This window comes from Aquarana catesbeiana, linkage group LG03 (genome assembly GCF_042186555.1).
Source record: "Aquarana catesbeiana isolate 2022-GZ linkage group LG03, ASM4218655v1, whole genome shotgun sequence".
In the NCBI taxonomy this organism is placed as follows: domain Eukaryota; kingdom Metazoa; phylum Chordata; class Amphibia; order Anura; family Ranidae; genus Aquarana; species Aquarana catesbeiana.
This window is the reverse complement of record NC_133326.1, coordinates 309,813,707-309,839,518: the sequence shown is the minus strand read 5'-3', so window position 1 is coordinate 309,839,518 and position 25,812 is coordinate 309,813,707. Positions and strand designations below refer to the sequence as shown.

Here is a 25,812-nt window from a genome sequence, read left to right as displayed (position 1 = left end):
GAATTGACCAGCATACAAATTGCTTTGGCCCACAATAGGTCTATAGAGATCTTCTGTGAAAAACGGCGAATAAAAATCAAGTGACGTAAAATCAACTGTTCCCACCTGAATTCCGGGTTGGCCAGTGAATGGGGGAAGTACGGGTGCTGCAAAAGTGGTGGGCTCCCAATTCGGATTGGCAAATGCAGCAGGGAAGGGCACCATGGGCTTGACGGCCTGTGTTTGTCGTCTTGGTGGCTGCGGGACACAAGTTGTGCTAGCCCCCTCACCAGCTTAAAATGCACTTATGGGACTCGCCACGTCACCACGTAATACTGCAGTGCTGGTTTGACTACGACCAGGATGTACTAGGCCGCTGATGCTTGCCAGTTCACCAGAAGGATGAGCAGCACTAGTACTGGCTCTCTGCTCCATACGAGAGCCCTGTGGTTCTTGTACCTCAACAACAGCAGAAGAACGGGGTCAGGTACGCCTGACCTTGGCAGGGACCACTACTCCGTTGTCAGAGCTGTCTGTCAGGGTGCAGCTGCTGTCTACTGGTTAGTATTCTGAGCCAGAATCAGACAGATGGGTGATTTCCTCTTCACTCTCATCTGTCAGGCTCAGAAACGTGTAGGCCTATTCACTGGTGTACCTTCGATTGGTCATTTTGGCCGTCTCAATTTACTGATACATTAGTGATACTCAAAGGGAAAAAATAGCACCTGACTGTCAGCTACTGCTTCAAACGCTACCAAAAAAACTGTTAGCGTTCGCAGGGATCAGGCCTGACCTCTGCGACTGCTGCAGTTAAGTGTTTAGAGCCCTTTCACACTGGGGCGGGGGTGGCGTCGGCGGTAAAACGCCGCTAATAATACCGCATACCTCCTGAGTCGGTATGCGGCCGCTAGCGGGGCAGTTTTACCCCCCACTAGCGGCCGAGAAAGGGTTAAATACCACTGCAAAGCGCTTCTGCAGAGGCGCTTCTGCAGAGGCGCTTTGCCGGCGGTATAGCCGCGGCCGTCCCATTGATTTCAATGGGCAGGAGCGGTAAAGGAGCGGTATACACTCCGCTCCTTCACCGCTCCGAAGATGCTGCTGGCAGGACTTTTTTTACCGTCCTGCCAGCGCATCGCTCCAGTGTGAAAGCCCTCGGGGCTTTCACACTGGAATGAAAGTAGCGGCACTTTCGGGTCGGTTTGCAGGCGCTATTATTAGCGCAATAGCACCTGCAAACCGCCCTAGTGTGAAAGGGCTCTTGGTGTTTTGTAAGTGACAGTGATCGATTGATACTGCACTTGGGTGTGCTGGGCTGGGAGGATGGGCTAAACGCAGGTGCTAGTGGGTATCTGGGCTGATCCTGCTAACACTGTGTTTTTGGAAACCCTAAACTACTGGGGACGCTAGTATAGATCTGATCAGATATTGATCCTTTCAGACACTATACTACTAAGGGAGGTGTATGTTGCGCGTGTGGGTGTTGGCGCTACTGGCACTAATCTGACGCTGCCTGGGGCAACGCAGACTCTAATTGATGCTAAAACCTAACTGATATCACCCGCCGGGTGATCAGGGGGTTAAACTTTTATTTAGGTAATATACAGTGGGTGCCCTGACGCTATAAAAAAAAAAGTAACTAGCTAACCAGCGTCACCCGTGACACTGATAAGATGATCACTGGTGACGGGATGATCAAGGGGTTAAGCCTTTATTGGGTCTAGGGACTATTCCCCCCCCCCCAACTCCCCTATCTGGGCCTACCACTAAGTTCCCTAACAATGATTTTCCCTCCACGTCTTTCAGGACAGCCACATTGAGAGACCTTGGCTCCTCCTCTTCCTGGGAAATGCTGCGCCAGCCCCCATAAATTTCCACCTTCCCCTGCCAGCCTCAGTTATTTGTGTTTCCCCTGATGGGGAGACACTGCGTTAAGAACCAGGCCTAAGCATTCGGGGAGACTGGGGGCTATATTTCTAAAGAAGTCCCTAACTAGAGACAGGGGTCTCTGGGGCAGCAGCAGGCTACTTACTGGCCGCATCTTGTCCGCCTCCCCCAGTTCGCCGAGCGTGGGTGCAAGTCTGTGGGGGCCCTCTTTCACAGTCACAGGGCTGTTTGCAGGAGGCATCTCTGTCCCCCCTGTACAGCGTACAGGCCTCAGTGGAGCCGAGCGGGGCGGACGGCGGATGACGTCATTTCCGGCGGGGGGCGGAAGTGTGTCCTTTGACCCGCGACTTCCGGTTCCGGGTCGCGCGGCGCTGATAGAGGGCCGGGCACAGGCTGGAGATGAGTTTGTTCACTGCACAGGCGGTGTGATGACTCCACAGGCCGCCCACCAGCATGTCGGAAGCAGATGCTCAGACGGCGCTCAGCGATGCCAGCTTAAGGTAAGGGTACCCTGGGGATGGGTTCCCCCTCTACCTAGGCTCTCCCTCCCCCTTATGGTTCCTGTAGTGGGGGGAGGGGAAGGAATCCCTCTAGGTGGGCAGAGGGGGGGGGGGGGGGGGGACCAGGTCCCTCATTTTATAGGAGGGACTTGACTCTCCCCATGGTTGTATTTTTGTGTGAGGTGTTGTGGGGATATTGATTGGTGTTTGGTTTTTCAGAAATCTTCTGAGAAAAAAACCCCACATAGCTCTAAGAGAAATTGTGCCTCCTGTAGGGATACCCTAGGGGAGGCTTGGAAAAAGGTCTTATGTAAGGACTGTATTGATGCTCTTGTTAACGAAAGAATTTCTGAACAGGGTTAGCAGCATCAGTTAAGGAATTATCTTCAACTTTCCAATCATTTAAGACCCTGTTTGAAGGGTTACAGGTTCCCCTTAAACCCTCACCTGCATCGCAGAATACAACCCCACTCTTAGCACAGGACTCTGCATCTTCCCAACTGGGGGCCACTACTTCAGAAGTGGCAGGCACTTCCAGAGAGGAAGCCAGGGAGGAACCAGACAGTGCTACCTCCGGTTCTCAGGACGACTCGGAGGAGGAGAGTAGGGAAGGGGAGTGCAGGAATCCCTCAAGGTACAAGTTGTCCCTTGATGAGGTAGAGGACCTCCTAGGGGCTATCTACACTACCCTGGGTATCCAGGAGGATAAAAAACCCTATCTCTCCATGACCAGATGTATAGGGGCTTAAAAGAACAGAAACTAAAAGTATTTCCTGTTCATGAGGTCCTAATAGAAACGGTCAAAAAAGAATGGTAGGATCCCTAACGGAAACCCTTCTTTTCTGGGTCCCTAAAAAGAAGATTCCCTTTTTCGGACGATCCTGCCTCAATCTGGAACAAGAACCCCAGATTGGATGCAGCATTTTCGCAAGTGTCCAGGCACACGGATCTGGCCTTCGAGGATCTGGGAGCTCTGACAGATACCATGGACAAGAGAATTGATTGCCTGTTAAAAAAGACCTGGGAATCAACTCTAGGTAATCTGAAACCAGAGATGGCACTCACGGTGGTGGCCCAAAACCTCGAGCACTGGCTTACACAAATCCAGGCTCATATTGAGGCAGGTACGGCAAAGGAGACTATTTTGGCGTCCTTTCCAACAATTCTTAGAGGCGTAGCATACATAGCGGATGCTTCGGCTGAGTTAGTGCGCATGTCAGCCAGGACTGCTGCACTTGCCAACTCAGCCAGAAGAGCCCTCTGGCTCAAAACATGGCCAGGTGACAATGCCTCAAAAATTAAACTTTGTGGCATTCCGCTGACCGGTGAGCTGCTCTTCGGACCAGGTCTAGAAGACAGTGTTAGACCGTACCGCCGATAAAAAGAAGGCGTTCCCAGTGAAACGAAAACCCCCGAATCAACCCAAGAGGGGTTTCATCCACAAAAAAGAAGGCCTCCCAAGACACAGGAGAAAAAAACTTGGAGCCAAAGGGGTAAGGGCAAAGGAGGAGCGATTTTTCGCCATCCTGAGCAGCCCAGTAAGACCCAGTGACTCAGGGGTCACAGTGGGGGGAAGATTGGGAGCCTTCCTTCCACAATGGGAAGTAATCTTCCCCAACCAATTTATCCTGGGGATCATATGAAGGGGGTACTGTCTAGAATTTACAGAGCCCCCTCCACGTCGAAGCTTAACGCTTCTCCCCAGGTGTACGGCAAAAGCAGAAGCCCTCCTAGGGGCATTAAAGGAACTAGAACAACAGAATGTAGTGTGCAGAGTTCCAAAAGAAGAAAAGACAGGCTTTTATTCACACGTTTTCGTGGTGAAAAAACCCTCGAGGAGTTACAGGTTAATTCTAAACCTGAAACCTCTGAACAAAGTATCTACAAAAGATTCTGGATGGAATCGATATTCACAGTCAGGGCGTTACTTCCCCAGAACTGTTACATGGTGTCACTGGATTTGAAAGACGCATACCTGCATATCCCCATTGCGGAGGCCTTTCAAAAATTCTTGCGCCTGGCAGTAAAGGTAGAAGACAAAACTATTCACCTGCAGTTTCAGGTGCTGCCATTTGGCCTATCCTTGTCACCCCGAGTATTTACGAAGGTCATGGCAAAGGCCATGGCTTTTTTGCGAATCAGGGGGGTATCAATTATTGCATACCTAGACAATCTTCTTCTCTTCGCACCATCCTCAGAACAACTAATCGGGGATCTGGAACTAACAAAGACGACCCTGAAAGGGCTAGGATGGCTACTAAATCTGGAAAAATCCAGCCTTATTCCAGCTCAACAGATTTCCTATCTAGTATACCTGCTGGATTCTACTCAGCTGAGAGTTTTTCTCCCACCAGAGAAAATTCTGGAGCTAGACCAAGCAGCAGCATGCCTTCAGAGCAATCAGCAGGTATCTATACGGGTGGCCATGTCAACCCTCGACCTTCTAACTTCTGCCATCCTGGCAGTCCAGTGGGCAGGCCTTCTCTTCCGTCCCCTGCAGGCACTGATTCTAAAGGTGTGGGACCACAGACAAGAGTCTTTAGACACTCTGCTTTCAATCCCTCCTCGGGTCAAAAGGTCCCTCTGGTAGTGGAGGAAGCAGATAAACTTGTCACAAGGGCGTCTGTGGATCATTCCAGTGTCCAGAGTGATAACTACGGACGCAAGTGGCAGAGGCTGGGGGGCACATCTGGGACCTCGGTTGGCGCAGGGGACATGGAAAAAGGAGGAGCTCAAAAGGTCCTCCAACTGGAAAGAACTAAAAACAGTGGAACTGGCACTCAGAGCTTTCAGGGAAGACCTACTGGGACAACATATCCAGGTATGGTCCGACAACTCTTTGGTCATTGCTTATATAAATAAGCAAGGTGGCACGAGAAGTGGGGTTCTGTTAAGCCTAGCCACAGAGATCCTCGGCTGGGTAGAAGCCAATACTCTGTCCCTTTCAGCGGTGTTCCTAAAAGGGAAGGAAAACATAGTGGCCGATTTTCTCAGCCGAACACAGTTGAGAGAGGCGGACTGAGTACTCAATCAGGAGGTCTTCGACCTCATAGTCAGGAGATGGGGCCTCCCAGAAATAGACCTATTTGCCTCAAGAAGCAATACAAAGACCCCATACTTCTTCTCTCTCAGCAGATGGGAGAACGCGTTGGGGGTAGACGCTCTGACACAAAGATGGCACTTCAGAGTTTGCTACGCCTTCCCACCTCCGGTGCTTCTGCCAGCAGTTCTAAGAAAATTCCAGGTAGAAAACACCATGCTAATTTTAGTGGCTCCGTACTGGCCCAAGAGAGCTTGGTTCTCGATCCTCGGTCAGTTGGCGGCGGAACCTCCCTGGCTCCAGGTAGGCCTGCTGGAACTTAGCCTCTTGGCTTCTGAAGAAGAGATTCTAAGAAGCAAGGGCATTTCCGATCAACTAGTATCCACCCTCCTTGATAGTAAAAAGGAGGAGACGCGCCGAATCTACCAAAAGGTTTGGGGACGCTTTAGAGCTTGGTGCATAGAAAACTCTTTTAAGGTGCAGTGCCCTATAGCAGTCCTGGAGTTTCTGCAATGCGGGGCTGATAAGGGGTTAGCCATCAGTACCCTTAAAAGCCAGGTTTCAGCGCTTAGCGCGTACCTAGAGAATTCCCTGGCCACCAACACCTGGGTGGTCAGGTTTTTCAGAGCCCTGTCAAGACAGAGACCATTGCAGGGTCCTTCCTTCCCTAAGTGGGACCTTTCCCTGGTCTTGCAGGTTCTGACTGAACCCCCGTTCAAGCCTTTAGAAGAGTGTACTCTAAAGGACCTAACGTTTTAAAGCTGTTTTTTTGGTGGCTGTAACCACAGCCAGGAGGGTCAGTGAAATAGAGGCCCTTTCAATTAGACCCCCCCTTTTGTGTTGTATTTTTGGATAGAGTAATTTTTAAGACTTACCCGGCTTTTTTACAGAAGGTGGCTTCGAAATACAATAGAAGCCGGGAAGTAATTTTGCCAACTTTTTGTCTTAATCCCTCGAGTGAAAGGGAATTTAGGTTTCATACTTTAGACATCAGGAGATGCATCCTACGTTATTTAGCGCTGACGAAGAGGTTTAGAAAGTCAGACTCTCTTTATTTCTTTTTGCGGAGCAAGAAAGGGACAGAAGGCATCTAGACGTACCATTGCCAGGTGGCTCAGAATAGCTATTAGTCAGGCCCACAGGCTAGCGGGTAGAGAGGCCCCCATGGGGATTTAAGCACACTCTGCTAGAGCTATGGCAGCTTCACAGGCGGAAAGAGCTGGAGCAACGCCAGAGCAGATTTGCAAGGCAGCCGTATGGTCCAGTTTCACCACATTTGTGAAACACTACAGAGTCGATCTGGTATCAGCAAGTGAGCAATCCTTTGGGCGAAAGGTATTGCAAGCTGTTGTCCCACCCTAAGTGGTAAGTGCTCGTCTATCCTCTTAATGTGGCTGTCCTGAAAGACGGGGAGGTAAAATTAAAGTTATCCTTACCGGTAACGTCTTTTCCAGTAGTCTTTCAGGACAGCCCTAGTACCCACCTGAAATTTTGGGGGGTCTTGAGCAGGACCTAAAAAAAAAGGGCACAATAGTAATATGTGATAGTATGTTAATGTGTTCTTGTGTCTCCCCAGCTAACCGGAGGTGCTCTAGAAAAAGTTGAGGCTGGCAGTGGGAGGTGTAAATTTATGGGGGCTGGCGCAGTGTTTCCCAGGAAGAGGAGGAGCCAAGGTCTCTCAATGTGGCTGTCCTGAAAGACTACTGGAAAAGACATTACCGGTAAGCGTAACTTTAATTTTTGTCACAAATGACACCAGTACAGTGATCAAAAAAAAAAAAATATGAACGCTGCACTGGATGACACAGTAAAAGGGGGTGAAGGGGTTAACTGGAGGGGGGGGGGGGCGCGATCGGTGGGTGACAAGTGTGCCTATGTGTGCTGTGCCAGTGTAGTTAATCTTAATCTGAGATGTCTTCTCTCCTCTCTCTGGAACAGAAGAGAGTTCCACAAGGGGAGATGACATCACTTCCCCTCCCTGTGTTTACGATTGCACAGGCAGGGGAGGATTTCATTCGTCAGGACCGATCAGCAGGTCCAGGCCAGAAATCATTGGCCTGGGCCTGGGGGCTGATCGGTTCTGAAGCAAATCCGATCGTCGCCCCCTAGGCGGCCTTGCGCCCAACATACAGCTACAAACAAGATATTTGGGGGGCACACCCTTAAAGATGGTGCAGCCATAAGACCATACAACAGAAAAAAATATTACAGCACACACATGCAAAAAAGACATTTACATCCAGCAAGGCTAATTTAAAACACCTAGACATTTTCAAAAAACATTATCAAAAAATATGGGGATTTGGTCACACCATAGTGCTATATGGTGCTAAGCTCACTTACTGCGACAAAGTACCCCATGATTAGTGGGTCCTACACTTTCAATAGATCAACGTACAGCTACGACGCTTTGACCAACCGAGCCAACCTGTCTCAGTATAACTGCGGTGGCTGGTCCGGAACTGCCGTATCGAAAAAAAATGGCGTGGTCATGAAAGGGGGTAGCTCTTCTGGGGCTTAAGTGGTTAACAGAGGCGTGCCTTAAATCTAACGGTTTTGGGAAAACTGTTAAATCAGCAGGTTTATTTTAAAGGGGTTGTAAACCCTCGTGTTTTTTCACCTTAATGTAGCCTATGCATTAAGGTGAAAAAACACCTGGCAGTCACCGGCCCCTCAGCCCCCCCCGTTTTACTTGGCTGAGCCCCTTCATCTCTTTGGCGGGGGCGCGCTGTCCCTCTCTCCATGGGGTCTTGGCTCTTGATTGGATAGATTGATAGCAGCACAGCCGTTGGCTCCCGCTGCTGTCAATCAAATCCAATGACATGGGTGCCGGGGGGCGGGGCCGAGCCTGGCATTCGTGTCTCTGGACGCAATGGCTGGACTCGGAAGAGCGCTTCTCCTAGGGGGTTATCTGATGCGGGGAGGATCTGAGGGACCCGCCAGGGACCCCAGAAGAGGATGTCCGCGGCTGCACAGTGGAGGTAAGTATGACATGTTTGTTGTTTAAAAAAAATACCTCTGAAAACTAAGCTTTGCCAAGTATATTGGATGTTTTGGTATATAGAGTATAATGACCAAATTACTTTATTTCTTTTCTAGGGAAGCCTGTCATAGAGATATTGTCAATTTACAAGTGGAGATGATTAAGCAATTTCACTTGCAGTCGGTATGTATACAGAAATGTAGTTCATTCACCTAAATACATGTAAGATTATTGATGAATTGTTTTTATTTTTTATTTTTTGAACATTGAGGAAGCAAAAAGAATGCTGAATGTTAGGCAATTACAAAATTTATTGCAGTATTAAATATGCCAAAGAAAGCAACACTAAGGAGACTTCTTGCCTCAGCATTTGTTCTAGAAAAGTATTGTCTTAATAAAGCCTAATATAAGCAGCTCTGAAAGAACCTGTTATTTAGAAATCGTATAGCTTTGCTTTCTAAGTAGCTTGCAGTTCACTTAATATTTTATTGGCATGTGCTGCCACAAAAAAAGTTCAGTTCACAGCATGTAGATACTAATAAAAAATGTGTGATGTAGATTAAAAAAAAAAAATAGCTTTTTGTAATATAGGATTATTTTACCCCCTTCCTGACCAGAGCACTTTTTACAATTTGGCACTGCGCTGCTTTAACCGTTTCCGGACCGGCTCATGCCGATATACATCAGCACTTTGAAGAGGGATATTGTGATGGCAGCAGCTAGCTGCCATAACCCCTGTATCCTTTTCTTCAGTGAGCGGTCCGGTTTCAGATAAAAGTGTTCTCTGCGGCGGATTCGCTGCAAGAACACTTTTATCGGTGGTGGGAGAGGGCCCTCCGCCGCTTTCCGGTGCCCTGCGCCGCTTACCTGAGCCATCGGTAGCGGAGGAGGCGATCGGGTCCTCTCTCTGGTTTTGTATGGAGACGAGTGAGGGGAAGATGGCCCCCACCCGTCTCCATACCATTGCAGGGCGGAAGCAATGTCAAAACGTCACTTCTACCCATAGCTCTTAAAGACGTCATTTAACCACCTCAATACAGGGCACTTACACCCCCTTCCTGCCCAAGCCATTTTTCAGTTTTCAGCGCTGTCGCACTTTGAATGACAATTGTGTGGTCATGTTACACTGCACCTTAATTAAATTTTTATCATTTTTTTCCCCACAAATAGAGCTTTCTTTTGGTGGTATTTGATCACCTCTGCGGTTTTTATTTATTGCGCTATAAACAAAAGAAGAGGGACAATTTTGAAAAAACACAATATTTTTTACTTTTTGCTATAATAAATATCCAATTTTTTTTTTTTTTAACACATTTTTTCCTCAGTTTAGGGCGATACGTATTCTTCTACATATTTTTGGTAAAAAAAAATTGCGATAAGCGTATATTGATTGGTTTGCGCAAAAGTTATAGCGTCTACAAAATAGGGGATAGATTTATAGTATTTTTATTATTTATTTATTTTTTACTAGTAATGGCGGCGATCTGCAATTTTTTTTGTGACTACGATATTGCGGCGGACACATCGGACACTTTTGACACATTTTTGGGACCATTCACATTTATACAGTGATCAGTGCTATAAAATTGCATTGATTACTGTGTAAATGTGACTGGCAGGGAAGGGGTTAACACTAGGGGGCGCTCGAGGGGTTAATGTATGACCTAAGGAGGTGATTCTAACTGTGGGGGGAGGGGACTGACTGGGGGAGGTGACCGATCGCTGTCCCTATGTACAAGGGACACGCCATCGGTCTCCTCTCCTCTCTGACAGGACGTGGATCTGTGTTTACATGCACAGATCCACGCTCCTGCTCTGTTACCCGGCAATCGCGGGTGCCCGGCGGACATCGCGGCCGCCGGCACGCGCACCGGGTCCCGAGTGACGCAGCGGGCGCGCACCGCCGGCGGTGCGCGCGAGCCCCCTAGTGGCTCGGGAGGGTGAGGACGTCATATGACGTCCTCCCAGAACAACAGAAGCCTCGTCCAGCCATCATATGACGGTGGGCGGTGGCTTAGCGGTTAAAAAAAAAAAAATGATATATATAATTATTGTAAATATGAGATCCGAGGTCTTCTTTGATCTCAGAACTCATATTTAGGAGGTTCTGTCATGCTTTTTTTTTCTATTACAAGGGATGTTTACATTCCATGTAATCGGAATACAAATGACAGTGTAAAACAGTGTAAAAATAAAAGGTCTAAAATAAATATTAATAAAAAAAACTAATTTTAAACGCGCCCCGTTCCGCCGAGCTTGCGCGCAGAAGCGAACACATACATGAGCAGCGCCACATATGAAAATGATGTTCAAACCACACATGTGAGGTATCGCTGCGATCGGTAGGGTGAGAGCAATAACCCTAGTGCTGGGGGGATTTGTGCTATCTTGACCTTTCAGGGCCTCCAAAACTGTGATGGGTAGTGAGGAGTAAAATCACCATTTTACGCCCTTAGAAATCCTGAAGGCGATGATTGGTTTTTGGGGTCCTGTACGTGGCTAGGCTCCCAAAAAGTCCCACACATGTGGTATCTCTGTACTCGGGAGAAGCAGCAGAATGTATTTTGGGGTGTAATTCCACATATACTCATGTCACGTGTGAGCAATATATCGTTTAGTGACAAAAATAAAAAAATGCAGCGCTATGTGATATTAACCCCACTAATGTAAATACCAAGAACTGTTGCCATGAACAATAACATAAAAAGTGCACATTGAGAAAAAACAATATATGGATAAGTGAATAATATAGTGTAATACTTAAAATATTGTTTCAAGCAAGTTCACAGTGAAAATAAAAAATATTGAAGGGCTCCGCATAAACATCAAAATTAATAATAAAGGAACAATGTCCCATAAAATAACTGTGGTGGTGATCCAGGCAATAAGAACAGTGACTTCACACACGTGCTCCCCTCCTGTGCTCACCTCCAGGTATGTGACCGCACAATCAAGTTTGGTCTACAAAAGCAGCTGAACCACCTCTGGGCTCTAAGTATAACGGGCTTTGCAGGATCTCCCAAGTATAATCCAGAAATGTTTATGCAGGTAAAAAGCATCAGGGCACTCACACTTCACAGGTGCTTCAAGCGCACCAAACTATAGTAAACATTGAGTATAAAAATCCTCTCCAAACGGCTTGCAAACTTGTGAGTATCAGCAGCTATTTTAGAGAGCAAGTAACGGTCTCCTCCACCGTCCTGGCCCCTCCTCTACACGTGATGACACAGGGCTATCACGTGTTTTCCTCGGGATCTGATTGGATGTTGGAAGCTGCTGGGTTATATATTGCATCGGTGGCAATTGAAGTGAAGCCACGATTTGCGCCATTTTTTGTGGGCCTGTCTAAACCATAAACTACAATTACTGCCATGATGTTAGAGCCGCGGAACGTCAATAGTATTACTGGCTACAAGCTCCAATATATACTACGGTGACCATGATGTAGTATAAAAATAGCACGTTTTTGCAAACCCAAAACTAGGGAACGAGGTATCCTAGAAGAACTCCCAGGTAATGGTACTAAATGCATGAAAAACCCTGAAGGGTCTTAAACTTTTATAGAGGAAAAAATGATTATTTGATTACTAACCACAAAAGAGGCAGGGGGAACCACTATAGCCCTCCCCCAAAAATGGCATTAATATCACCATAGGTTGTGACACTACCAATCGTTATATATACAGAAGCATAGAGAGAGCGAGCAAACAGTGTCAACACTCTAAAGGTTGCTAAGAAAGCACTGGAGGTCAAACTCCTTGTTCAATCCCCCTGGCGATAAAGACCCCATTTGGTATATCCACCATGGCTCTCTTACTGATTTCTCTAATATAATTACATCCTCTCCAATGGTGTTTAGGGGCCTCTATCCCCCAAAATTGCATCCCTTCCGGACTCTTACTGTGCTTATCTCTAAAGTGAATGGACAGATGTTTATCCAATCCGTTTCTTATATTCCTCACGTTCTTCCATTCTGACTTTAAAAGCCCTCTTTGTTCTACCGATATAAATTAAGTTACAGGGATATTTGATGGCATAAACTACTCCTTTAGTATCACAGAAAATAAAATCCCTAATAGTGTATACATGGTCATTTTCAGGCTTGGTCAGGGTCTTTAATAATTTTTGGGACCCTGACGCAACTATAGCAGCGACCACATTCATGAAAGCCCTTGCTTTCATGAATGCCGAGCACATGGATACCAAACACGACATACTTTAAAATTGCACACAAACGTGCAGACCGACGCTTGCGTTCGCCTTTGCATGGGGGGGGACAGGGGTGTTTTTATTTTTGCTTTTTTATTATATTTTTAAACTGTCCTATCATTTTTTAATTTTTTAAAAAATTGTTTTTATTGTTATCTCGGGGAATGTAAATATCCCCTATGATAGCAATAGGTAGTGACAGTTACATTAAAAAAAAAAAATTGGGGTCTATTAGACCCTAGATCTCTCCTGACCACACCAAGATCAGTGTGATAAAATGCTTTGCCAATTTCCCAATGGCACGGTTTATATTGGCAAAAACTAAGTCATGAAATGCTTGTAGCTTCCGGTTTCTTAGGCCATAGAGATGATTGGAGCCGTTCTGGTCTCTGATCAGCTCTATGGTCAGCTGGCGGAACCACCGGCTGCATTCTTGGGTTCCCTGTTGGGACAGGAGAGCCCGAGAAAACCATGGAAGACAGTGGGGGGGGGGGGGGACGTTCCCTCCCACTGCTTGTAAAAAGCAGTCTAGAGGCTAATAAGCCACTAGGATTGCTTTTACATGAAAGCCGACAGCTGGCTGAAAAGAATGATACCAAGATGATGCTTAAACCTGCAGGCATCATTCTGGTATAATCACTCAAAGTCCAGGAACATACCAGTACGTTGCTGGTCCTTGTGCATACATTGTAATGTTCTTTTTTTTTTTTCATGCAGCCTGTGGGTTGAACGAAAAGAAGAGATTGATCGGTGGGTATGCCCACCATTGGAATAACTTGTACTGACTATGTGGAAGAGTTCACACATTCCACTATGTTAACTCCTAGAGTGCTGGAATGTGCAACAGGGAAGAGCTGAACTCTCAGCACTGAGAGATCTGTGAAGTTCACTGTGTTCTGTTTGTCAGCAGCAGATTCCATCACTTCTGTCCTCTCAGCAGCAGTTTGTTTTTCTACTATGTGAATGCCTGTACCCTGAGTGCCAGTGTCACTGATCCCACCATCCCTCTGCCTCTGATCCCATCCATCCCTCTGCCTCTGATCCCATCCATCCCTCTGCCTCTGATCCCATCCATCCCTCTGCCTCTGATCCCATCCGTCCCTCTGCCTCTGGTCCCATCCGTCCCTCTGCCTCTGGTCCCATCCGTCCCTCTGCCTCTGGTCCCATCCATCCTTCTGCCTCTGGTCCCATCCATCCCTCTGCCTCTGATCCCATCCATCTCTCTGCCTCTGATCCCATCTGTCACGGAACGTCCCACACTCCGCTTGAGTGCTTCCATCAGTATACCGCTTCCTAAGTTCTGGAACACAAGTCCAATGGATCTGGCTATAGGAACCCCCAAGAACTAGACAACACCAGTCTTGGAGTACATCAGAACTAACTTTTTATTTGAGATCTCACACACATTTATACACCAGGATGACTCAAAGCTAACCTAATTAACATGACCTAATTTACTACAAAATTTACCCAGACCAGATGACTCAGACTTGTGGGCACCGAGCTTCACACAGTAGTAAAAAAACACAATAGCTGGAGCTAATTACAATTAACAATACAAACAACAATCTCCCCCCCTCCTCAGCCTAGACCATTCGTCTCCTAGCCAGTGCTGGTGGCTAATGTGATCAGCTCTCTCAATTAACATAAACACAGGTTGATGACACCAGCATCTCCTCACAGGATGTGTCCCAACAGAATGAATCAGTCTTATCAGCAGGGGGCTGCTGGAGGAATCCCCCCTCCCTCTTCAGGGACACAGAGCCACAGCAAGGAGTCCCCAACAGAATCAAACAACAAACAATATATACATATATACACGACTGAGTCCGATTAGTACAGTTCAGACCGGACCTCCAATTCACCCCACAAAGCACCGTTCCATTGAAAATCCAGGGCCCATAATCAAAAGGCAACAGGCTTGCATTCAGTCCTCTCCAACAGCCTCTGTCCCAGCTAGGTCTGTGACACCATCCATCCCTCTGCCTCTGATCCCATCCATCCCTCTGCCTCTGATCCCATCCATCCCTCTGCCTCTGATCCCATCCATCCCTCTGCCTCTGATCCCATCCATCCCTCTGCCTGATCCATCTGCCTCCCATCCCACCATCCCTCTGCCTCCCATCCCACCATCCCTCTGCCTGATCCATCTGCCTTTGATCCCACCATCCGCCTCTGATTCCACCATCCCTCTGCCTGATTCCCTCTGATCTCCTCTATCCCTCTGATCCCAACATCCCTCTGCCACCGATCCCAACATGCCTCTGCCACTGATCCCACCGACCCCAACATGCCTCTGATCCCACCGATCCCAACATGCCTCTGATCCCACCGATCCCAACATGCCTCTGATCCCACCGATCCCAACATGCCTCTGATCCCACCGATCCCAACATGCCTCTGATCCCACCGATCCCAACATGCCTCTGATCCCACCGATCCCAACATGCCTCTGATCCCACCGATCCCAACATGCCTCTGATCCCACCGATCCCAACATGCCTCTGATCCCACCGATCCCAACATGCCTCTGATCCCACCGATCCCAACATGCCTCTGATCCCACCGATCCCAACATGCCTCTGATCCCACCGATCCCAACATGCCTCTGATCCCACCGATCCCAACATGCCTCTGCCACTGGAGAAAAATTTTGTTTTTCTGACTGCTTGAATTTTCGGATAAAAAGTTTTTATCCATGCACTGTAATCGTGATGCATCGTGGACAGGATAATCGTAATCGAATCGTGAGACCAGTGAAGATGCACCCCCTATTAACAATAAAACAAAGTAACATTACAATATAACAGTAAGACTTACCATACCTGCAAAGCAAATACAATAAAACATAGTAAAAATAAAACCTTTTTTAACGCAATCTGTGCCTAAAAAATATATGCCAAAGCATGGGGGCAATCTGCCCCTAATGTTATGGGCAAATTGTTCCTCCACCCTTGCCCCCATATATGCTATTTTTTTTTTTTTTTTAACTGATGGAGAAATCACCTTCTACAGCGCTGGAGTCGCTGATTTACATATCGTGGTAGCAAATGCTGTTGCTGTCAAGATAAATCGGTGCTGCAGCTGAATGGCGTACCTGAAAACAAAAAAATGGTTAATAATAAAACACAGTAAACCGTAAAGTATAAAAGAATTACATTCCTGAAAAGCAAACATGATAAAACATAGTAACAATAAAACATTGCATTGCAGAATACAGTAAAAAAGAGCAGAACAATAGAGAGAGAGAGAACAATAAACTTTTATATATATATATATATATATATATATATATATATATATATATATATATATATATATATATATATATATATATATATATATATATAAATTTTTTTTTTTTTTTTCTTTTACACTTTTATTTGTAACTGTAACGGTTCGGTTCCAGGTTTGGGTTTCCCAAAATGCAATGGCATCTTTGCAGACCCTGTGAAAGTGTATCCTAGTCTGTGCAGTGCTGCACCCTACGCTAGTACTCCACTAGTGTGTGGTAGCGTTCAAAACATTCACCAATGCAAAGACCAGGATGGTCAGGACATGAGAGACAATAATAGCTGGTGTCACGCCTATACAGTGGGGATGGAAAGTATTCAGACCCCCTTAAATTTTTCACTCTTTGTTATATTGCAGCCATTTGCTAAAATCTTTTAAGTTCATTTTTTTTCCTTTATTAATGTTCACACAGCACCCCATATTGACAGAAAAACACAGAATTGTTGACATTTTTGCAGATTTATTAAAAAAGAAAAACTGAAATATCACATGGTCCTAAGTATTAAGACCCATTGCTGTGAAACTCATGTGTTTAACTCCGGTGCTGTCCATTTCTTCTGATCATCCTTGAGATGGTTCTACACGTTCATTTGAGTCCAGCTGTGTTTGATTTTACTGATTGGACTTGATTAGGAAAGTCACACGCCTGTCTATATAAGACCTTACAGCTCACAGTGCATGTCAGAGCAAATGAGAATAATGAGGTCAAAGGAGCTGCCTGAAGAGCTCAGAGACAGAATTGTGGCAAGGCACAGATCTGGCCAAGGTTACAAAAAATTTCTGCTGCACTTAAGGTTCCTAAGAGCACAATGGCCTCCCCATAATCCTTAAATGGAAGAAGTTTGGGACAACTAGAACCCTTCCTAGAGCTGGCCGTCCGGCCAAACTGAGCTGTCGGGGGAGAAGAGTCTTGGTGAGAGAGGTAAAGAAGAACCCAAAGATCACTGTGGCTGAGCTCCAGAGATGCAGTCGGGAGATAGGAGAAAGTTGTAGAAAGTCAACCATCACTGCAGCCCTCCACCAGTCGGGGCTTTATGGCAGAGTGGCCCAATGGAAGCCTCTCAGTGCAAGACACATGAAAGCCAGCATGGAGTTTGCTAAAAAAAACACCTGAAGGACTCCAATAAAATTCTCTGGTCTGATGAGACCAAGATAGAACTTTTTGGCTTTAATTCTAAGCGGTATGTGTGGAGAAAACCAGGCACTGCTCATCGCCTGTCCAGTACAGTCCCAACAGTAAAGCATGGTGGTGGCAGCATCATGCTGTGGGGGTGTTTTTCAGCTGCAGGGACAGGACGACTGGTTGCAATCGAGGGAAAGATGAATGCGGCCAAGTACAGGGATATCCTGGACGAAAACCTTCTCCAGAGTGCTCAGGACCTCAGACTGGGCTGAAGGTTTACCTTCCAACAAGACAATGACCCTAAGCACACAGTTAAAATAACAAAGGAGTGTTTTCTCAACAACTCCGTGACTGTTCTTGAATGGCCCAGCCAGAGCCCTGACTTAAACCCAATTGAGCATCTCTGGAGAGACCTAAAAATGCCTGTCCACCATCGTTTACCATCCAACCTGACAGAAGTGGAGAGGATCTGCAAGGAGGAATGGCAGAGGAGCCCCAAATCCAGGTGTGAAAAACTTGTTGCATCTTTCCCAAAAAGACTCATGGCTATATTAGATCAAAAGAGTTCTTCTACTTAATACTGAGCAAAGGGTCTGAATACTTAGGACCATGTGATATTTCAGTTTTTCTTTTTTAATAAATCTGCAAAAATGTCAACAATTTTGTGTTTTTCTGTCAATATGGGTTGCTGTGTGTACATTAATGAGGAAAAAAATGAACTTAAATGATGTTAGCAAATGGCTGCAATATAACAAAGAGTGAAAAATTTAAGGGGGTCTGAATACTTTCCGTCCCCACTGTATCTGCGCTTTCTACAGACACGGCATTTTCGTTGGGTAGGGGTACCAGGGAGGACATACGGAAAATGCTTCCCATGCAGCTGGCTTACTGCATTTGAATTGGGAAGTTAGGCCACAACACCGTCTGGAAACAGAAGGGCTGTGATGATCTCTTCCTGGAATTTAAGGAAGGATCCAGTTTGTCCTGAAGCTTTGTATAGTACATAAGCATTCAGCAGAGCCAATTGAAATAAGTATACAGACACACTTTTTGTACCAGCGTCTAGCCTTACGGGCAATTAGGTACGGCACCAACAACTGGTCGTTGAGGTCCGCCCCTCCCATATTAAGGTTATATTCGTGGACACAGAGGGGTTTCTCCACACCAGTCGCTGTAGGAATTTGGATCGTCGTGTCTGCGTGAGGGGAGGACAGAACGAAGACATTCCGATTTATCCCTTCACTTCACAGCGAGCAAATTATTACACTTCAAGCAGGCTCTCTCCCCCAGCCTAAGACTGGAATCTACAAGCCGCTGGGGTAAGCCCCGGCGATTGGATCGCACAGTGCCACATGCGCCAATTCCGTGATCAAACAAGTGACTAAAAAGTGGCACGCTTCTGTAATAATTGTCCACATACAAGTGGTACCCCTTTCCGAATAAGGGTGGCTTCAAGTCCCACACAATCTTACCAGCGTTCCCTATGTAATCTGGGCAGTTCTCTGGCTCTACATGACTATCTCTTCCCTCGTAAACTATAAAACTATATGTATAGCCTATGGCCTTGTCACAGAGCTTATACGTCTTGACCCCATATCTGGCACACTTGCTGGGAAGGTACTGTTTGAAGGACAAGTGGCCAGAAAACTTAATCAGGGACTCACCAACGCAGACAACTTGATGGGGAGTAAAACAAGTCTGCAAAATGTTGGTTGAAGTGGTTTACGAGGGGCCGAATTTTGTAGAGCCGATCGTATCCAGGGTCTCCACGAGGACGACAGAGTTCATTGTCATTGAAGTGCATGAACCACAAGATCTGCTCGTATCGTGCCCTGGTCATGGAGGCAAAGAACAAGGGCATATGGTGAATTGGGTCAGTGGACCAATATGACCGCAAGTCACTCTTTTTAGTTATGCCCATGTTGAGGGAAAGGCCCAGAAAGAGAGCTTAAATTCGGAAACCGTAATTGGTCTCCAATCTCTGGCAAGGGAGGACTGGGGAGTAGTGGGGATGTGTTGACCAGCGTACAAATTGCTTTGGTCCACAATAGATCTGTAGAGATCTTCTGTGAAAAACAGCAAATAAAAATCAAGTGACGTAAAATCAGCTGTTTCCACCTGAATGCCGGGTTGGCCAGTGAATGGGGGAAGTACGGGTGCTGCAGAAGTGGTGGGTTCCCAATTAGGATTAGCGAATACGGGAGGAAGGGTACTATGGGGACGACGGGCCTGTGTTCGTCTTCTTGGTGGCAGAGGGACACTACTTGTGCTTGCCACCTCACCAGCTTGAACTGCACTTCTGGGACTTGCCACGTCACCACATGATACTGCAGTGCTGGATTGACTACGACCAGGGTGTACTAGGCCGCTGGTGTTTGCCAGTTCACCAGAAGGAATAGCGGCGCTAGTACTGCTCTGCTCCATACGAGGGACCTGCGGTTCTTGCACATCAAGGACGGAAGAAGTTCGGGGTCTGGTACACCTGACCTTGGCAGGGACCACAACTCCGTTGTGATTTTGCCTGCCCGTGCCATTCTGCCGCAGTATATCTACGTTAGGCGGTCGGCAAGTGGTTAAAGGGTCTCCCATCTGAGGTGTTTTAATACTACACCCAAGTACTCTCTTTTTGTGGCTAGTTAAATGTCTTCAAAAAAGAGGAGAGGGACTAACGCTACAAGGAAGGGCACACCTATGTCAGTAGTTCCTGATGAACCTAGTTGTATCCCTAGTGTTGTATCCCCTGAAGGACCAGAGGCTTCCGGGCAATCTGAGCCACTGCGCCTATCTGGTATTGTACCTACAGTCAACGCTGCTGCTTCACCCTTTATCACCAAGTATTAACTGTCCTCAGCCCTACCCGGGTTAGAGCACAGGATTGCCTCCATCCCACAGGGTGGCAAGAAGCGTGACAGATCCCCTTCCCTGGAGCCACCTAGTTTGGAGCAGGAATGGGTAGAGGATGGGGAAGAGCTAAAAGCTCAGGATTCTGTGGAGGGCCTGGTGGATGAGTCTGCTTCTGAGCAAACTGGACAAGAAGATATCCAGTTGATGTCTGCCTCTCAGTCGCAGAGGCTTTTCATCCTGACTCTGACCAAAATGGTTCATTCTGCCTTAATGTTGCCTCTTGCAGAGGTGACTGATCCCCCCTGGTCCTCTTGGGATCCCTGGGGCCTCTTCAGGCCGCACGGGCTTTCCCCCTACACCCCCTGCTTGAACAGGCGGTGTATGCTGATTGGGAACATCCTGGCAGGATTTTGTTCCTCTTAAGAGGTTTTCCCTTTTTATATCCCATGGATGAAAAAAGGGAGCACGCCAGCCATAGATGCAGCAGTCTCTTCCTTAAACAAGAACTTAACTTGTCCGGTAGATAACGCACAGGGCTTGAAAGACCCTGTTGACAAGAAATTGGAGTCATTATTAAAGGTTTCCTTTTCTTTGGCCAGTTCAGCTTTTCAGCCAGCTGTTGCAGCAATTGGTATCTTCCAGTCTGTAAAGGATCAGATCAGATGGACTGACAGGCCTAACCAGGAGGATGATCTGCCTGAAAATAAGACAGATATTCCTCGAGCGCTGTGTTTTGCTCTTGACGCCTTAAAAGGATTCAGTACACCAGGTTTCTCATTTGACTCTCTTGTCTGTACATATGCATAGACTTTTGTGGCTTAAGAACTGGTCAGCCGAGCTTCCTTGTGAAAAGTTAGTGGCAGGTTCCATCTTTCATGGGGAACATTTATTTGGTGATCATTTGGACAAATATATCCAAAAGTTTTCCGGAGGGAAGAGTTCTCTACTTCCTGTGAATAAAAGCACCTGGCGTCCCTCTTTTAAAACTTCAGGGACTGCTTCCTCAAATGACTCGGCACCAAGGCAATTCCACCGCCAATAGGGTGCTAGGGCCAGGGGCAAGGCCAGGGCCAGAAAAAGGGGAAGGCTGCTGCACTTTGCGGACATTTGGAGAACAATAAATCAGGATGAGTGGGTCACCTCAATTATCCCGCAGTTACAAGCTGGAGTTGCAGGGGTTTCCCCCTCAGGTTTTTAAGATCCAGCGTTCCCTTGGATCCTCCAAAAAGAGACTTATTGCTTCAAGCACTACATCATTTAGTGCATCAAGGAGTCATAAACAATATGTGTATAAATACTGCGCTGTCAAAACGAAAGAGCGAGCAGCTAGCATTAACAAGTGATCTGACCTGTGATAAGTAGTGAAAAAGAAAAAATGCAGCGCTAAAAGAGAAATATCAATCGTCGATACGTGATATACAATGTATAAATATCTCAAATTACATATAATTACGTGTGTGTAAAAAAACATATTAATCTGGAAAACAAAATAGGTTAGGAGTTAGACCTCCAAAACATCCCTTTAGGATGTATACCTTTAACAGAAACCTATGTATATAGATAAGTCCATATATCCAAACAAGGTATGTATATGTTGATAATCCAAGGAATAAACACAAATGTTTATGCATAAGGAAGTCCATGAAATATCAGGTGAGTATAAAAGTGTTATACACCTTGAAGTGTAAATAATATGATATTTAAGTGTTGATAGTAGATCCACCACCGTAATTGAAAATGGGGGGGGGCGGGGGGGGTGTGGCTTACCGGAACAAGTGGACACAGATGGGTATACGCTCCCTGGAGATGGAATGGGAGTAGCCAAGGTGCTTGTAGAGGATATACACGGTGGAGGCAAGTCCAATCAAGCATCACCAGCTTATAAGGAAAAAACATGAAAGTACATAGCGTGATACTGCGTACACAGCCATGAGGCAAAATTTAGCACAAATAATTATGTATGAACAAATCCATGAATTGACCAGTAAGATGTAAAAAGTATTAAACACACGAAAGTGTAAGCGACATAATATTCAAGTGTTGATAGCAGGTCCACCACCATAAGTAAAAGTGGGGGGCTTACCAGAGCAAATGGACACAGATGGGTATACACCCACTGTGTCTATTGAGCTTGTATAGCTGTAGATCCCTGGAGACGGAATGAGGGTAGCCAAGGTGCTTGTGGAGGGTATGTATGATGAGGACAATTCCATTCAAGTATCCACAGCATATAAAGGAAAAGTATAAAGGCACATAGCGTGATACTTTATAAAAAGCTATGAAGCGTATTTATTATGGTTAAAACACTCACATTTGTGAAGATAAAATATAGCGCTGAGAGAGAATAAAATTGGCAGTGTGGTGGTATCAGCAAGCGGTCCAGACGCGTTTCTTCCTACCGGACATCATCTGGGGTGCTACACCACTCCATACACTGCCCCTTATATATGGTGAGTGACCCCCATGCTCTAATGTGGCTGCAATCCATATCGTTGAAAGTACCACGCCACTTCCGGGTATCGGGAAGATGGCGTCGGTCGCGTGCGTTGCAAGCCTCGTTATGGTGAAGATGGTGGAGCGCAAATGCGCGCGTCGCTGTAGCAACGAGTCGCGTCTGTCTCCAGCTTGTAGGTATACCGCTGTTAGAACTGAGGCCGTGCACCGCTCCGAGTCGTGATGACGTCATGGTGCCGCGTATCAGGCCTCGTTCAGGCTGACTAATGGACCGCAAAGGGAGGAAGTATAATTGCCTCGCATTAGTAACACATAACTAATCTGTTAAAGGGAGGAAGTCAATAATTGGTGTAAATTCAATAAAAAATCCTGGTAAGGGACTTTATAATGTAAAAATTCTAAAAGGTAAATCTTATAATAACGCAATCCAAATAGTAAAAATAAAACTAAAAAAAGAAGAATCTATTATGCGGAGCCACAATATCGCAGGGGGATCAAAGGTCATACAACAGAACAGAAATATACATTATCAATATTTCAATCTAAGTGAAACAAAGATATAATAATCATTATAACATGACTTAATATGATGTTGACATTTCTCAGTAGAGAAGAGAAAAAGGAGTGGACTTTTGCAATGGTACACAGGGGAACGAGAAAAAGGACACCGTGTTCTATGATTGGTTAATAAAAGCGTTGATGTCCCATTCAACGTTAAGCCCCAGTGGTTTATGGGACTGGATTTCGTATATCCAATACGTTTCTAATTGGGATACACCACGGGTTGTCGCCCCTCCTCGCCGGGGGGGACATATCGGTCTATAATAAGAAATTGTGATCCGGAGGGGTCTCGATTGTGATACTGTCGGTAATGTCTGGGGACAGTATGTTTTGTGTCCCCCACCTAGGATCTTAGCCACATGTTCACCAACCCGTGTGGAAAAGGTCCTAGTGGTACGGCCCACATAGTGCTTTCCACACGGGCAGGTGATGAGATAAACCACGTTTTTAGTTGTACAGGTACAGAACCTCTTGATTGGATATATTTTATTGGTTACATTGGACTTGAACTCTAGAATTTTATGTCTGCCACTAATATTATAGTGGCACACAGTACATTTTTTACATGGAAAGTACCCTACTAAGTCGTGAAAGAAAGTAGGACGTTGAGGGGGGTCAATAACAGGGGCAATTTTACCCTGTAACGAGGGAGCCCCTTTGTAAATGACTCGTTTTTTTCGGGCAGAATGCCACCTAATATATAGTAATTTCTCAATATCCCCCAATGACGTTCTATAATCGTTTTAATATCTTTATGTTGAGATGAAAAGGAGGTCAACATAGAATATTTGAAGGTATCATTGGGGGTATGACTCTTAGGAGACAATAAAGATCTCCTATCTATTTTTGTGACATATTGTATTTCAGTATCAAGAGTGGCCGCATCATACCCTTTGTCTGTAAACTTTTGTTTTAGAGATAGAGCCTGCGTGTGAAATGCCTCGATGGTGGTACAATTCCTCCTTAGTCTCAAGAATTGACTGCGGGGGGACTGATTTCAACCGGGACCTGTGATGGCAACTGTCGATCGGTATAAAACTGTTACGGTCAGTGCATCAAGGAGTGATTGTACAGGTTCCTGTATCCGAAGGAGCAAACCTGTTTTACGGTTTAAAAACCAAACGGGGTCATAGGGCCCATTTTTTGACCCAAGATCCCTGAACTAGTATCTACTAATCCTCTACCTTTCAGATGGAGTCTGTCCGTTTAGTTGTAGCCTCGCTCCAGATGGAAAACTTTTTAGCCTTCATCGATATAAAGGGCGCGTATTTACACGTATCTATCTTTCGGCCTCATCAAAGGTTCCTGCGATTTGCAGTAGAGGAAGTTTGTGGCTCTAACCTTTGGGCTTGCTGCAGCTCCCTGGGTATTCACAAAGGTCCTAGCACGAGTACTGGGTCTTTTTAGGGCCCAAGGGATCCTGGTGCTCGGGTATCTGGATGACCTCCTGCTCAGAGATCACTCATTGCAGGCTCTAGTACAGGGCATAACATGCACAGTGCGGTATTTGAAAAGCTTAGGCTGAATCAGAAATACCAAAAAGTCAGCCTTGATAACAGCTCAAGGTCTAAAGTATTTAGGTCTGATCCTAGATACGGTCAATGCAAGAGTATTCTTGCCACCCGCAAGGATCTGTGCCCTGAAGGATCAGGTGCATCAGTAACGGGCACCAGACAACCCTTCATTCGGCTCTGTATGTTCCATTCCAGGCCTCTACAGCAAGACATCTTGTTGGCTTGGAACAGGAGAGGACGAGCCCTGGATTATCCAATGTTCTTATCTCCTCGGGCACACTTAAGCCTAAACTTGTGGTTGCAGGATCAGAACCTGCCAAAGGGAAGATCCTTCCTCCTCATAACTTCTAGAGAGAATACTGACTACAGATGCCAGTCTCTTAAGTTGGGGAGTGACCCTAGAGGGGCTCACAGCTCAAGGTAAATGGTCAAGAACAGAACAGATCCTCCCCATCTACGTCCTGGAATTATGGGCAGTACGACTGGCCCTACGGTCATGGACGGTGGAGCTTCAGGACTGCCCTATCAGGGTTCAGTCTGACAATGCCACTGCAGTGGCCTTTATAAACCACCAAGGTGGTACCAGGAGTCGCTCAGCTTTGAAGGTGGTGAACCACATACTAGCCTGGGCATAGGGACATGTCCCGATTCGGCAGTCGGCAGATCGGCAGTCAATATTCTGGGAGTAGAGAACTGGAAGGCAGATTATTGCAGCCGCCAGCAAATCTGCCCGAGGGAATGGTCCCTACACCCAGGGGTGTTCCAGGAAAATTGCCAACGTTGGGGATGGCCGGAGGTCTACCTACTGGCATCCAGGTTCAACAACAAGCTACAGCAGTTTGTGTCCTGAACAAGAGATCTTTTGGCAATCAGAGCAGATGCTCTGGTAGTTCCATGGAGCCAGTAGTCCCTGGTTTATGCTTTCCCTCCGATCCCTCTCCTTCCACATTTGTTGCGCAGGATTCGGAGAGAGAGATTTGCCGTCATTCTGGTGGCACCAGCCTGGCCCAGTAGGTCCTGGTTCCCAGAGATTGTAAGACTGACAATAGACGGGCTATGGATGCTTCCATGGCGCCCCGATCTACTATCTCAAGGTCCCTATATTCCACCCCAATTTACAGTCTCTAAATTTGACAGCATGGATATTGATGCCAGGGTGTTATAGAACTGTGGTATCTTGGGGCAGTGGTGTATACCCTAGTGAATGCTAGAAAAGCTGTCACTAGGAAGATCTATCAGAAGGTCTGGAAGACTTATATTGCTTGGTGTGAAGCCAGAAAATGGCATCCTCGGAAATATGTGATTGGGAGAATTCTCTCTTTTATACAGTCAGCTGTGGAAATCAAATTGGCTTTGAGTACAATCAGAGGTAAAGTTTCGGCCCTATCAGTATTCTTCCAAAGGCCTTTAGCCTCCCATTCACTGGT

General features: G+C 46.4%; 1 protein-coding gene across 1 annotated transcript in view; it reads left to right on the top strand.

Annotated features, from left to right (window-relative positions):
- NEDD1 (NEDD1 gamma-tubulin ring complex targeting factor) overlaps window positions 1–25,812 on the top strand; it is a 149,674-nt gene that overhangs the window by 106,518 nt on the left and 17,344 nt on the right. Inside the window, exon 14 of the mRNA XM_073620264.1 lies at window positions 8,503–8,569. Coding sequence (XP_073476365.1) covers window positions 8,503–8,569 — 67 coding nt within the window. The remainder of the gene's footprint in view (window positions 1–8,502; window positions 8,570–25,812) is intronic.